Source organism: Bombus affinis, chromosome 8, assembly GCF_024516045.1.
Source record: "Bombus affinis isolate iyBomAffi1 chromosome 8, iyBomAffi1.2, whole genome shotgun sequence".
Classification (NCBI taxonomy): domain Eukaryota; kingdom Metazoa; phylum Arthropoda; class Insecta; order Hymenoptera; family Apidae; genus Bombus; species Bombus affinis.
Genome location: NC_066351.1, coordinates 7,551,685 through 7,565,760, shown reverse-complemented (window position 1 = coordinate 7,565,760; position 14,076 = coordinate 7,551,685). Strand labels below are relative to the sequence as shown.

At 34.4% G+C, this 14,076-nt stretch overlaps 1 protein-coding gene and 1 long non-coding RNA gene across 5 annotated transcripts in view; one reads left to right on the top strand and one right to left on the bottom strand.

Annotated features, from left to right (window-relative positions):
- Window positions 1-649: 649 nt before the first annotated feature.
- Window positions 650-14,076, bottom strand: part of LOC126919851 (endoplasmic reticulum aminopeptidase 1-like) — a 21,567-nt gene continuing 8,140 nt past the window's right edge. The window contains exons 1-14 of one of the 4 annotated variants that reach the window (XM_050729480.1): window positions 12,138-12,754; window positions 10,894-11,043; window positions 10,713-10,798; window positions 9,667-9,763; window positions 9,263-9,345; window positions 8,875-9,080; window positions 8,596-8,776; window positions 8,040-8,265; window positions 7,145-7,707; window positions 6,838-7,069; window positions 5,823-6,228; window positions 5,539-5,681; window positions 4,957-5,309; window positions 650-4,594 (exon numbers count right to left, since the gene is read on the bottom strand). In XM_050729480.1, coding sequence (XP_050585437.1) covers window positions 4,439-4,594; window positions 4,957-5,309; window positions 5,539-5,681; window positions 5,823-6,228; window positions 6,838-7,069; window positions 7,145-7,707; window positions 8,040-8,265; window positions 8,596-8,776; window positions 8,875-9,080; window positions 9,263-9,345; window positions 9,667-9,763; window positions 10,713-10,798; window positions 10,894-11,043; window positions 12,138-12,177 — 2,922 coding nt within the window. In that variant the 5' untranslated portion in view covers window positions 12,178-12,754 and the 3' untranslated portion in view covers window positions 650-4,438. Of the gene's footprint in view, window positions 4,595-4,956; window positions 5,310-5,538; window positions 5,682-5,822; window positions 6,229-6,837; window positions 7,070-7,144; window positions 7,708-8,039; window positions 8,266-8,595; window positions 8,777-8,874; window positions 9,081-9,262; window positions 9,346-9,666; window positions 9,764-10,712; window positions 10,799-10,893; window positions 11,044-12,137; window positions 12,755-14,076 lie in introns of those variants that run through there. The other 3 variants (XM_050729481.1, XM_050729478.1, XM_050729479.1) reach the window with 3 other exon arrangements.
- LOC126919902 (uncharacterized) overlaps window positions 12,939-14,076 on the top strand; it is a 15,801-nt gene continuing 14,663 nt past the window's right edge. Inside the window, exon 1 of the long non-coding RNA XR_007711808.1 lies at window positions 12,939-13,087. This is a non-coding gene — a long non-coding RNA (uncharacterized LOC126919902). The remainder of the gene's footprint in view (window positions 13,088-14,076) is intronic.

The window sequence follows — 14,076 nt, the reverse complement described above, 5'->3', positions numbered from 1 at the left end:
ACTTTTTCTTATAAATAATATTGTTATTTATAAACAAATACAGTTTCCTCATAAATAAAATTATAGTTTTTTTAAGAGACTTACAAAGAATGATACGGATTTCGTAATTTATTTTGTAATACATGTAATTAATTATATATATCTGAAAAATAATAAGGACATATTTTTTTCGGAATACAGTAATCTCGTATTTGTATAATATTTACTAATTAGTTAATAAGAATAGCAAATGATGATATTTGACTAATTTTTATTTAAAACAATAGTCAATATACTAGTGTCTTCAGAATTAGCAGAAAAAAATGGTAGAAGTAGTAAGGAAGTGGAATGTTTGACTAAGAAAGGTCTTTACGAGATGTATGCACTCATAACGGAATATTTTCATATTCTATCCAGACTAGAATTCCATACATAGATGTTAGGCATGTATTACAATCTAAAGTTGTTAACCAATGTTCTAGACAAAATATCTTAAGAGTCATATTTTATACTTCGCAACTGTTTTTGCAAGAAATGTATCCGTAATACCGAGCTATAAGAATATTTACTTTATATCCTAAATTTTTAATTAATATCTTTATAACTTCATATAGATGGATAATATATACTTAGGTAAAAATGTTTATGAAAGAATGAAATGACGTGTACGTTATTTTAAACATATAATATATTCATTTGTATGCTTGTACATATCTCGCATTCTTTTATACAACAAAATATCTATGACAACAGTACAGTAGAGAACGGTATACAATATATAGTTGTATCAATAATTCATTCATAAATATGAGATGCAAGACAGCCTCGTTCTCTTAAGACATAACATTATCGAGTCGTGATTGCATAAAATACATATAAGTATGTACTCTTCTTGATTATTCTGATGTCCAGTCTTTCGGTAGAACTTTTGCATCGGTTTACTCCGCGTCTAGTGGATTCGATTTTTTTTTTTATTATTTATTAAATCGTTCTTAAACTCGAAAAACAAATATATATTGTTATTATTCGATATAATCCTTAACACCACAGTAAAGAATGGTTTTTTTTTTTCTAATACTGTTAGACCTTTGTAATTAGTGATAAAAAGAGGAAAGTAATCGATAAAATAATAATAATCGTGCGTGACTTTCATGACAGTTACACTTACGATTAGACGTAAATCTATATTTTTTGTAAAGGAACATGACGATCTGTGCGATTTTCGCTCTTAAACGAAAGCGAGAGAACTGCGTATTACTTCTTAAACAAGTACTTTCGGCTATAATACGAATGTTGTAAAGTAGGCCAATCGGTTCGTGCTCCCTTCGTACTGAAAATGGCGAACCGGCGAACCGGCGAACCGAACGCTTTCGCAAATATCGTGGAGCGACTTCGTCCGTTTAAATCTTTAACAAGAGAGAATATCCGTTAGTGAAAAAATATGCTATTTACATGTAAGGTATCTAGTTGTGCGTCGATTCATTAATTCGCCGTTGGAGTGTATCAAAATCTACTTAAAGGGATGAACGATCCATGCAGTCATTTATTTTCATAAATCTTTTTTTTTTCCTTTTTCTAAATGTAAACATGCGTGTACAGTTCCGGCCAGAAAATCCTAATCCGATAAAAATCGACGATATTTTATACCAAGAAACGTTACTCGTCGGGATTCCAAGTAATTGTACTCTGATCGAAAATATGTAAAAAATGGCATGAACCTCGAAAAAAATGCTATTCCTTTCTTTTCTCTTGTTCGCGGGGGGATTCGAATTGCAAGCATCGTCGGCAGTTTTCTTTTTTATTGGTAGATTAAGGATAGAGATCAATCGTGTCCTATGTGCTCTAACTAATTATAGTGAAATAACTAATTATATTGTGAATGTCTCTTTGTTAGATAACGAGTGCTTTGATTGTTTAACGAGAGTGATGAGAACACGTAAAATTGAATATTCGTGAGATCTGGTCGACCATTGGATACGGGCAGTGGAAGATAAGAGACGCATAGAAAATAGCTCTCGTGGAGTAAAATCTAAACGTATACAGAGTGTCTCGAGTTCTTTTCTGATTGGGCTAAAAATTTGTTTTGCGTTGAACCTAGTTCTTTCTGTACTATACATATTATACATATAACACCACCGCACCGAAATATCCTCGGTACTTTCTGATTTTTTTTTTTTTTTTTTTTCATCGCGTTCTGTACAGTTATCTAGATTTTGGTGCTTTAACCTTCAAATGCTAAATCGATTTTTCATTTATTAGAAATAGTGGTAAACGAAATCGTTCTTTCTGTTTTAAATATTTCCCTGTTATATCGTTTTATATTTTATGTTTATTGTCGATAGAGAATTAGAAGAACGTAGGAAGTGATGTAAGTACACGACGAAAGTATACCTAACGTTTAACAGTGGTTAATTTCAATTCAATCTCATTAGCATTTCAAGATTACGAATCATACCAAAATCACACGAATATTTCTTTTTCTTCTTCTTTTTTTTTTTGTAAAGGCCAGCAGTTAACTTTGGCATTAACATATTTTGTATGCATCTAGATACCTTTTTTTTTAAATATATCCGACCACACAGAGCACACAATTCTCTTACGCTAATATGTACATACCATACAAAGCATCACAAGATTACATACATAAATTTATACACTTCTTCATAATAAAATATCCGATTCTCTATTATGCTACGTCACATGGAGAATGATCAGCTCCACGCGAGACATATCCCGCGCATCCAGTGTTCTGCGGTAATATAAATACACGACACACACGGTACATCAATTTTTCGCGATTATTTTCGAGGGACGATACAATCCTCGTAATATGTTCTTTTTCTCGAGGCCAAATCTTCTCTGTCGGATCACCGTTTCCACGAAACTAGAATTCTGTTTTGACGAAAGATTTGGCCGAATTAATCTGTCGAACACTTCTCCAATATTGATATGCTACTTATATTAACTGACTGTTCGTAACAATCGTTTCGGGCATTTTCTGTAATTACTTGATTAGTACTAACGCAATTTAACGTCGTTCCTTGATTTTCTTTTTTATGTATTTACAGCGAATCACACTATACTTTACAAGAGCAGCTGAGTTTCATCGAAAAATGGATTTCTAATGATCGTCATCGATTGTATTACATATTATAATGTAATTCGTTAATTTTTTCTTTTTTTACTGACTGTACAATTGACATTTACCGCTACAAAAATTTTGTATCAATAAAATAATCATGTAAATATCTTGTAACTTTATACTTGTATATATACAATAAACGTTAAACGGAATAAAAATCTTACGTACTCTAGCACAGGCCAAAATATTATTCTGTATTACTGATCGTATTTATAGCTACTCTTTCTTTTAATATAGAGCTTGGGGCTGACTCGTGAAATATGTTAAGTAGCGTTTCTCGTCAAATCTTCAGCATTCCGTTGAATTACTGTACTGGATGGATCAGGAATGGGGCTTGGGCATCACGTGGAGATAACTAACTGTCACTCCTTGTAATAAAGTATAGTATTATTTGGGAGACTAAAGTGTCAACGTTAGTAGGCGTATGTCGTTAGCCCTTTTCTTCTTCCCGGAAAAATTCGATGGGTTAGCGACTACCCTAGGAACAACGTTGTTCTCTCCTCGCTATAATCTCTCTCTCTCTCTCTCTCTCTCTCTCTTTTTCTCTATTTATATATAATAAATCCAATCTGCACGCACTGCGTGTATAATAAATAAATACTTTCGAAAGTGCGTATAAATCGGTGTATAATGTGTTACATATAAACAATTCGGCTCTGTTTCGATTCATCGAAAGATTTCTTCCAACGGACAAAAATCTGATAGTACGAACTTTGGTATGAGTTTAATACTTCTTGGCACTCCTACACCATTGAACTGATATTAGTGCAACTTTACAAGTCACAAAGTACAAACCATTGTATAATATCATTAATAGACTCTCTTGTATCATATTAAGAAATTTGATAATAAAAGAAATGAAATGTTAAGAGTGAATTTTACAAATCATTTTCTATTTGACGAATAAATTGTAAAATTGTGGAATAATTTAGAACGTGGAGCCTGTAAATTGTCAAATGACTAATATTATTAATTGGTAAATTATTGTGCAAGAGGCCTCGCAACTTGACAAAGTATCGGTCGATCCTTCGTCCGTTGAAGGATCATTGATTTTTAATCGATGAGAAGAATCTTTTGATGGGTACGACGGAAATGGGTCATTTTTGATCTGCGAATTATTATATATATACCTAACTAAGTGGTAAATAAACGGTTACCTTCTGGATAGTAACAAACGTCTTACTTTTTTCTTAGACTATATCGTGTCACACGAAGATATCATGTATCGATGAGCACCATGAAAAACGTAAGTATTGTTACGAAATGTATGGATGATAATTTCGCGTCATTCGTGTCCCATTCCCGATAAACAAAGGGTTAACTCGTGTGACTGTCCAAATAATTTATGAGCCATCGATCAACGACATCTGCATTTTGTTTTACCCAATGTATATTGAACTTGATTGTTTCTAGGCTTTGTTCTAACGCTCCCCGACCACTTCCGACATCCACTTCCTTAAAGAATTCCGAAACCTAAGACGCAATGTCAAAAATACTTATTACAGACTCGTATGGAAAGGATTATTAATTAAATATGGAATTTTCGAAAGTTTCAGTAATTGAATCGCCCTGAATATCGTGCAAAAATATACGTGATCTTGCTTATTTTTATAGAATATACTTTAGGTACAGAATTACAGAAAGAAGAAGCCAGGATAATTTTATCCTTTATTAGAGCTATCGAGTATTTAACGATAAAATTTAAAATGATTCACTCGTCAATTAATGCAATAATAAAATTAAAAATAATTCTTTTTGTTATTTGGAACACTATTAATAAAGTGTTTCATTATAAAATTTTATTTAAGAAATGAAACAGTATATTTTTTACTTACCTCGTGGTAGTCGTATTCCGTGAAAAAGTCAGAAATTACAACAGATATAAGACTACCCATGGTCAGCGATCCGTTTCCGAATAAAACATGTATCTGAGGCCAGTAAGCTTTGAGATGACGCCATGCAAGGAATTGACCCTCGGGATTGGTAGCGACAGAGGCTATAACAGTTTCAACGTCTTGTGATCTCACCATATCTCGATTTAACGATCGTAAAAGGTAACGTTGTAGCAACCAAGAATCTGTCGTCGCTCCTAACGCTTGCAACATTATTCGTTTCTCGCTTGGTACCTGAGTTTCTTGATAATTTTTCCAACAATGATTCCACTCTTTCTCACCACCAAATTTGATTCCTGTACAAAGAAAAATGTACGATGTAACGAATGATTGAATAAAATTTGATTCTTGTACAAAGAAGAATAAACGCAATGCAATGAATAAATATAATGAATTTACAAGTGAATGAATAAAACGTATCTAGAAATTATCTGAATATCAGTGAATCTACAAAAATAAATAAATGAATCTACGAATGAACGTGGTGAACATATTGGATGTATGATAAAAATAATATTGTATTACCTGCAATATATACGACGTCTCGTATATTTGGGGCAATTCGTTTGCCTTTTAACATCCAGTCTTCGAAAAGGTTTTTTGCTGGTTTTACAACATCGTCCAATTTTACTGATACAGCTGATTGAAGCACTGCAATTCTTAATAACCTGTGGAAAAGGAACGTAGCGAATTTAAGATAGTCGATGTATAAGAGTTGATAATTATTCTAATCTTCCTAATCTTAGAAACGTTGCCAGTTGTAAAAATGACTTGTTGGTGTTCTAAAGTTAACAAGATTTTATATTTACTTTTTCAAATGTGATCCCTCGTCTGCCCAACCGACGTATTTGATAACTGGAGTTAACAAAAGCTTCAAGAATGTGATATATCTTTTATATCCGGGACTTTCGCTTAATCTATCTTTCCAAGAATGTAAATATCCGAGTGCAGTAGTCCATGGCACATAATCTCTCTCATTTAACAGATAAAGAGATAGTTCAAGAGGTACGGTAGCGTTCAATTCGCCTGTTTCGGAAAGCGTAAACGCATCGTCAATAAGATTAGCACGGTCAGCTGGACTAAACTTGGTGTGATTATTCAATAATGTAGTGATGATTGATGCCCACATCTCTTCCGGGTAAGATACACGGTAAAATCCACTTTGATTCACATTGCACTTTATGTATTCCACGTCGGTAGGTATTTCGAACGTTACTGAAAATATGTATTAATTTTTGTTTCCACGAGGTCGAAGATATGGTTCAGTTTATTATCAGATAACAAGTTCACTCGTATCAAGAAATACATTTTCCATGCATGAATTTGGATTATATTATATTACCATTTAATTTAAAAATGCACGAATGAAACTCACGTTATTCGAAAAATGAGATCTACGAAACGAGTGAAATTGCCAGCTAATAATTCATAAAGCCCAATAATTGCAAAGCTATTCGAAAACCATATAAAATTATAAGCAATTGATTTTTCTTAATTTTTTGTACTTTAGGATTCATTTATGAACCACCTTCATTTTCCAGCTTAATTTTTCAATTAGATAAAAAACACAGTTATCGAAGGTCATTTTATTCTTATCAGAAATCATAGTTGTCAATGTGTTCCTCTTCTTTTCTATCTAACATCGGCGGGAAAGATAGAATCGAAAATCAATAAATCTCCTATGTAGGAATTGTAGTAAAATGAAAAAAATATCAATTGGAAATAATTTTATATCGCCTTTGAACGGACTCCTTTAACGATATCTCGCTTAATGCTGTTAAACATCTCTAAAAAAATGTTCGTTATAATTATCCTATGTGTTACCATCGGTTAAATTCATCCATATGTTGTGAAGCTTGCGCGGTTCTTTGTCTGTGTAGTAGCTCAACGGGACATACCACTTGTAGTCAAAGGGCGATTTTGGTTCTTGCAGTTCTGTATCGTTTTCTTTTGGCGAAATTAGAAATCTCTTCTGAGTTGCTGTGATGGTATTCCCATTACGTGTGATCGTAATCAGAGGAAAACCCATTTGTTGGGTCCATGTATCCATAATAGCCTGCCGACACATTGTATTTCATGGAACACCAGAAATTATAAGTAATTAAAATTAATCTTTCAAACTTATACCTACTTTTACGTCAAAAGTATTATTTGTATGTTTTGTAAAGACCGCCCAGAGGTCATTCGTGTCTGCATTTCCATACGCGTGCGAATTCAGATAGTCGTTCAATCCACTTTTCAGAACATCTTCGCACAAGAACCCCTCAAGCATGTTGAGTATGGAGGCGCCCTTACTATAACTGATATCATCGAATATAGCTTCGATTTCATTTGGATCTTTAACCGGCACACTTATGGGATGGCTGCTTGCCAAAGCATCGAGATCAAGCGCTGGTTGAGTTTTGTCTAAAATAAACTGATCCATCATGCTCCACTCAGGTGAGATATGATTCACTCCTTTGTATTCGAAGAAACTGGCCGCTCCTTCGTTTAACCATAAATCGTTCCACCATTTCATAGTGACGAGATTACCAAACCATTGATGAGCTAATTCATGAGCGACAACTATAGCGACCCACTCGTGAGCATTGGTTGATGTCTCTTGTGGATCATAAAGTATTGATGTTTCTCGGTACGTGATTAGGCCCCAGTTTTCCATTGCACCAGCGGCAAAGTCAGGAATAGCTATTAAGTCTATCAGAAATTTATAAAATTTATATGTTAAAAACTGATATAGGATATATAAGGTGTTTCAAGTTTTTTCAGTCATATTTTGTCAGTATATCCTATGAATGGAAATAAGAAAAGAATGTTATAATATTAAATGAAAGCTGTACTTCAAAATATAACGGAGTTTGTTAGCTTAACTGCAAAACATTTTTTTCTTATTCATAGCCAAACAGTTTTCTAGAAATGTCTGTTCAGAGAAACCTGGTACACCATGAATAAGAAACTTTCTGTTGCACCAATGAAATTATTATCGAGTGAATTTACAATTACTTTTATATTCTGATTTGATTACGTACCTTGTTTAGGCAATGGATAATGTACCCCGAAAAAAGATTCAAAGTAATCCATTGTACGAGCAGCTGTAGTTACCGCGTATTTTGCCTGTGGAAGCATCGTCTCTGCTGCATAAACACTCACGGAAATATTCCTTTTGGTCAATTCGGAGACTCGTTTGAAGTCACAAACCACGAAAGCTACCAGGTACGTCGACATTTCTACAGATTCTTGAAAATCATCGCGAAGCTGAAAATTTTTGCAATAAATGTTGTTATTTACGTACATATAGTACAATTATGATAACATAAATTATAGAATATAGTATTCATTTTTCTTCCAGTATCACTGTACTATACATTTTAAGTAAGAAGCTTTGTAAAATTATAGTACGTTTAGCAACGTACAACAATGTTTTGTAAATCAGATATATAAAACAAGAAATAATAATAATATGTGGATTCAAATATTTCATGAGGAAGAAACAAAGAAAAATGTTTGGCCAATAATGATATATCATAATATAACACTAATTTAATAAAATAATTTAACAACTAACTTCATTAGTTTCGTACTCACCAGTCCGGTGCCCATGTAAAATCCAGCATCCTCGGTGTTCATCACAGGCATATTGCATAGCGCGATATGAAATCTGTCCCTAAATATCGAAACCTTAAATTTAGCCTTAAATTGTGGTTCGTCGAAGCATGGGAATGCCGAGCGTGCATACGTGGGTTCGAAATGAGTCGTGGCGAGGTACCTATAGTCGAAAAAATAATTCGGTTACGATCTCGTTTAAAATGAAGATACGCCTTGAGCAATTTCCCAAACAGAAAATTATTACAGTTTCAGAGTGACCTCTTTTCTCCTTCTGGGGTGACATAGCTGCTAAGGTAAAATCCTTCGAGTTCACTCGTCAGTTTCGAAATAAACCTCAAGTGTACTGTGTAATTCCCTCTCTTCCGAAATTTACTCTCTTCCAGTTCTAAATACAATTGTTGATGTTTCGGATATTCCAGTAACTTTGCAATTTTTAATCTGTGGCCTTTACGGTCCTGAATCATCTAAAAACCAGTTTTTGGCGATTAGAAAGTAGATAGAACATGATAATGATATATGTACAGTGGCTCATAATAACGTATGTTAATGAAATTTACATAAACATACATAACATATTAATAAAATATGTCTGTAAGTGTACGAATACTTCGAGCCACTGTACACGCATATTATTTTGAATACTCACTTTCTCATTTATTGTCAAATTTTTACTATGGAAGACGATATAGTTGGTCTCTTTATCGACATAGAATTCGATTGTGACCTGTCCTGCAAATGGAAATTGAAAATTATTCCTATCCTATTGTTATATTATCCTGTCGCAAAAATGGAAATTATTATTATTTTTTTCTTCGTTCTTAAATATTTTAGTGCAGAGCATTAAGGAAACAGTACTTTTTTACTTCAGAAATTAATTTCTTAATTTTAAAGATACTGTAAGGTTTCTGTCCTAAATGTTTTTCTACATATTTATAATAAATAGCGTCCTGCAAAAGCTTGTTAAATTAAAACAAATTCTTTCTCAATAAAAATGTAATAATCGATATTCTCGAACATTAGTTAACAACTAATCAACGATATAGTACTTACCTTTTACTTCTAAGGTGGTAAGATTTGGATGGATAGTGATATTGTACCTAGTAGGATGCACAAACGTAGGTAGCCTCACGTTATTCCAAGGAAACACCTGTAACAGTTCCATTCAATTAAATTATTATTAGACCGTTGAGCGAGCTACTGTAATTGCATACATTTTTTATCTTCGATGCTAAAGATGTACTATTTATGTAACTGCTAGTAAAATATGAATGATCAACAATAAAATTGATCAAATAACCGGCAATCCTAGATTATGATACTTTAGACTCTAGGGTATGGAAATTTATAGTACTATAGACGTCCTGCAATTGATTTCCCGCCAAGACGTTTTATAGCTCGTTCACAGTAAGCTTCAAGCAAAGGCTCAGGCACAAGCATTGAAATGTGACATACAAAAGAACACACTTTGCATACACATATATGTACATGACATACCTATGTATTTTGCATTTCTATACGTCCTAATTTTTTCTTTTTACGTACCGCGGCATAGAAAGGTTTCAAGTCAGATAGATTTTTCTCTTTATGTTCCAAAAGTAATATCTTAAACAACTGTATTTTGTATTAAAAACTTTGCATCATTTTTGTAATGAAAACTAGTAATCGCTATTTTCTTATTTTGCAATATACAGAATATAATATATGATCCTTCAAATTTTTTTTGTGAGATTAAAATGAATACTACGACTTGTATCTATACAAAGACATGAAATTAAAATTCTTTAATGTACTTATTACGATATAATCCTTTAAATATTCTAATATTTTATATATAATTAAACATGTTAATATTTTAATATATAATTAAATATATTTTTATAAAAATTTAATGCAATATCATTGTTTGACAATTATTTGAAATCATATGGCATGTATGAATAACATTGACGAATCTACATTATTCATTGTATCATTTGAGAACTTGAGTACATACGGTCGTTATTACTTATGCATTATGTCTAGAATATGTGTTACGAAGTATATATTTTGTTCTACTTCGATCGTATAACCAGCAGAGCAAACACAAATAACCATACCTCTCCATTAGTTGCAAGAGGTTCGCTACTTTTTTCATCGTCTTCAATTTCCAGATTGGGTGGCTTCTCTCCAGCACAAGGGCAGTCTATTAAAAAACGAAAAGGAGAAACCAATAACAAGCATCGAGTAATACAGAAACAAAATTGAAATGTTATTTACATTAAGGGAACGTTACATTACCATTTTGTGGTCCCGCGAAGGCAATGATGAGTGATATGGCGAAAAGGATCGCAAAAACAACGGTAGCTACGCAGAGAGCCCTTTTTTGAGAACATACAATTCCATTGTGCTCGTAAATACTACGTTTGTGCAATCCTGTGTTACTGTCTCCTGGAACAAAGAGTCTCCTGAAGAATGATCAAGCGTCCATACGCTCCCTATTCTAAAGCATGAGAAACGCGTTGAATTTGTTTTGGCAACATTACGTATGTTGTTTATAATATCGAACGAAATATATATATATATCAAGAGGTACGAATATTATTGAATATTGAAGAAGTAGGTGAAACGTATAAGTTCCCAAACGTGAAATGTCCACTAACGTGAGAAACAAGTTTCCTGTCCTCGGTTACACACTTGACCTAGATTTTTGACTGCCGAGCGACAGTCCACAGTGACGTTAATGCGGTTACTCCAACAAAATACGTGAAATGCTGTGTATATATCTTATCATCGAATGACAGTTCTATAACATCCAATCAATTTAAATTCAATTTGAATGGATTGGTAACAATGGCGCCATTACAAGGTAGTACGCTGAATACATATAATTTTAAGAGACGTATGCTTAAAGCTTCCTTCAACGCAAGCGAAGTATAAAGTAAACAAAAGTTAATATCAACGTTATATAGAATTCTGAGGCAATTTTGCTCGAGAAGTTCACGTCATTTGGATAAAGTGGCTTGTTCTATACGATACGTGTTGCAACATATTGTATGGTTCTATGTCAAACAGATGTGTTTACGCACATTGCAAGTGGTTCTATTTGTTGTCACAGACAGGATGATAATTAGTTAATCGGTCGACAAGAAGATACATATACATAAACGTATGAGGCTAGCCGGGTTGCGTGTTTTAATTTGAAAGATCAGAAGCTTGTCTCTTATTGATCGCACGCACGTGCTTCTCGTATAGTCTATTCGTAGCCCGGAGGGTCGTAAGTGGGCCATCTGGTCGAACGATTTCAAAGGAAAAGGAGAGAACCGCGTGTGAAGAAAAGAGAGGGAAAAAGAAGCAAAGGAAAAGAAGGACGAGGAAATGAAGGGAAACCGTGAAAAGGAAGGGAGGTCAAGGGGCAAACAGAGCTGTCAGAAGTGGTAGGAGTTACCCCTGGTATGAGATTGCAACGGGAACGAAACTAGAGCCTGAGCTTCACTCGAGAAAATCCACAAAAATTCTCGAATGCCTGTTCTGACGTGTCTCACCTGTCAGAAAGGCAACGTCATCCACATCTTGTTCGCTCATCGTGAACCGATTTGGCGGCGGTCTCCGACGAACGATTTCTTTTACCTGACCGTCGTTCGTAGCATATAAGATTTTGATCAAGGGCTCTCTCTGTTCAGCCAGAATTCGGGCGGTCGTACTCGTAGCTTGCCTGCTTCGCCTAGTAGTTACTTTCGTTGATACACCGTCGGTTCGAGTGTCAAGGTCAAGGAATCACCGAGGAAGACTGGCAGATTTACCTACTGGTTCACTGGGGGCTTGCGGTTACTTTAGGCTCAACCTTCTTTCCTTGTTCTCGTTCCGTTTTTCTTTTCCTTTCTCTTTCTTAATCGTTTGTCGTGCGTCTAGTTCAAAGCTTAATCGGCAGAAGCGAGCTTGCTCGAGTAGATCGACTCGAAATTCCTGAAGTAGCAAGCACGGGCACGAGCACGAGCACGAGTTGAAGAAGCACGAGCACGGGCACGGGTACGGAGTCGGGGAAGCTCAAAAACACAATCCTTAACACGAGCACGAGCAGAGACACGAGCACGAGCACGAGCACGAGTACGAGCACGAGCACGAGTACAAGCAGAAGCCCGAGTAGAAGCGCGACCAACGAGGTCCCGAGGACCCGCAACAACGTGACGCTTACGAAGTCACCGAACAGCTCGACAACGTCGGCGAGTCTATAACGCGCGACGTGCTTTGACATTTCATTGGTATTAAAACGTGAATATAGCGACTGCGGAGTTAGGCAGAAATGGCGACTTTCCAAACCCCTTGGTGGCGGATCGCTTTACGGGGGTGAATTTGCAGCTCTCGCCACGCCGCACCTCGCTTCGCCTAGAGTTGCAGCGGGGGTGGTTGGTTGCTTTTACTGTGGCGCCATCCGTGACCCACCCTTCACAGTGATTCCTACCCTACTTGCCATTTTACTTCTACGCTTGGGTTGGTAAGAAGATTCTCTACCATTTTTGGTATTTCCCTCTGCTTTCCTTTAAGGTTTCAATACTCCGCGACTTGTATTTTAGCATTAAACAGTATTTTCGCGAAATTATGTTATTTCATTCATTTCGTTGTTAAAATATCCGTGATAAATCATCATTTTGTTGTACGTATTTAATGTTAGAAATATTAAGTATGCAATTATAGACAAAAAGAAAAAATTTAATTCACTTAATTTCACTTAATTTAGTACACTTAACATTCGTACTCTTAACGATGATCAAATAACATTCTAGTGACGCCTTATTTAGCGACGAAACGATTTAAATGATATAATTTTATGCATATTCTTTGTTTGAAATTTAATTTATACGATATTAACGAAAATATTCATAGGCAATAAATTCTTGTGTAGAAAATGGATTTTCATTTTAGTTCACTACTAACACAATTACTTTACAAAGCTATTGAACGGTATATGAAGTATCGGCATTTTAAACATTCGATACGAGAACTCTCGTTTTTGCATACGATAGAAAGACTGACAGTGCACACAACCGCTATGCATATTCAATATGTGTTTTGCATTGTCATCGTTCTAGACCTAATAAAATGAGTTTTATCTTAATCCCTATATTATAGTTTGCATCGAGCGTGCTATGTCGTTTAATAATATTAAGATTTAGAACGTAATAGGATACTACAATTTATTTTACTTTAAGAATTTTAGAATTCTAGAATTAATCGTTTCTATAAATCTGATAAGATACTGAAATTACTTAATATGAAAATAATTTCGTATAAGTATATGTATAATGCGATTAAAGTTTTATTTGAAGAAACATATATTTCATATATACACCATTCGTATATTTACACATAGTAAGTATTTTTTTGTTTTCTATCCATTCTAATTATCTATATTATTCCGAGCACGTTTCCCGATAGCATTGACATGAATTCCACAGAGACACTAAACATGATGTCTGTGTTACT